Source organism: Bubalus kerabau, chromosome 4, assembly GCF_029407905.1.
Source record: "Bubalus kerabau isolate K-KA32 ecotype Philippines breed swamp buffalo chromosome 4, PCC_UOA_SB_1v2, whole genome shotgun sequence".
NCBI classification, from domain to species: Eukaryota; Metazoa; Chordata; class Mammalia; order Artiodactyla; family Bovidae; genus Bubalus; species Bubalus kerabau.
In genome coordinates, this window is record NC_073627.1 from 88,628,786 (window position 1) to 88,630,158 (window position 1,373).

At 43.2% G+C, this 1,373-nt stretch overlaps 1 protein-coding gene across 1 annotated transcript; it reads left to right on the top strand.

Annotated features, from left to right (window-relative positions):
* The first annotated feature begins 283 nt into the window (after nt 1-283).
* On the top strand, nt 284-871 carry LOC129651525 (interferon tau). Its single transcript, XM_055580216.1, has one exon. The coding sequence runs from the start codon at nt 284-286 to the stop codon at nt 869-871; it is 588 nt and encodes a 195-aa protein (XP_055436191.1).
* Nucleotides 872-1,373: the final 502 nt, after the last annotated feature.

Sequence of the window (1,373 nt, forward strand, 5' to 3'; positions counted from 1 at the left end):
TTCTCATTTGATTGATAAATATCCATTTGGATGGGCACATAGGAAGTTATTGGGAAATACACAAAATTAATAGTTTAGATTGATAACATTTTATTTGATCATATTGAGAATACATAAAGGAAAATCAAAAAAGGAAGTAAAAGTGTATAGAAGTGATTAGAAAACGAAAACTACCATGTTCCCTATTTAATGGCCTCCCTTAGAAAGCATGGCATCAGAGAACCTACCTCAAGGTTCCTCCAGACGCTGTCCCAGCCAGCCCAGCAGCAGCCTCATCTTCCCCATGGCCTTCCTGCTCTCTCTACTGATGGCCCTGGTGCTGGTCAGCTACGGCCCGGGAGGTTCCCTGGGCTGTGACCTGTCTCAGAACCATGTGCTGGTTGGCAGGCAGAACCTCAGGCTCCTGGGCCAAATGAGGAGACTCTCCCCTCGCTTCTGTCTGCAGGACAGAAAAGACTTCGCTTTCCCCCAGGAGATGGTGGAGGGCAGCCAGCTCCAGGAGGCCCAGGCCATCTCTGTGCTCCACGAGATGCTCCAACAGAGCTTCAACCTCTTCCACACAGAGTGCTCTTCTGCTGCCTGGGACACCACCCTCCTGGAGCAGCTCCGCACTGGACTCCATCAGCAGCTGGACGACCTGGATGCCTGCCTGGGGCAGGTGATGGGAGAGGAAGACTCTGCCCTGGAAAGGATGGGCCCCACACTGGCTGTGAAGGGGTACTTCCAGAGACTCCATGTCTACCTGCAAGAGAAGGAATACAGCGACTGCGCCTGGGAAATTGTCAGAGTGGAGATGATGAGAGCCCTCTCGTCATCAACCAGCTTGCAAGAAAGGTTAAGAAAGATGGGTGGAGATCTGAACTCACCTTGAAATGACTCTCACTGACTAAGATGTCACATCAGCCTTGCACATTCACCTGTGGTCATTTCAGAAGTTTCTAATTTCTGCTTTAGCCACGAAATTTACTGAATTACTTAAGCATATATTTTGTAGTATTAAGCAAGGATGTTAAAAACTTAGCTCTTGGGTCATCAGTCCTTAAGCGATTATTTCCCTGATTTATTATTTATTTATACTTGTTCTTGTCATATTTATATTTTCATATAAGGATGTTTGCCTTCACATTGTATTAAGATTTAGGAAATATGTTCAGCTTTGCATTTCATTAAATATGATTTTTTATTTATTAAATTCTTATCAAACTCTTTTAGTTTTCTTTTTTTGTGTGTGAGATCAAATTTATTCTGCTCTCTTTTAGTGGATGGCATTTCCAAACATATTTTTACTGAATGATTGAATACATACAAAAACGAACTAATCCAGCAATGAATATTTAAGTAGAAAATCCTGTGTTTTGAGCAAAGAAATTGTC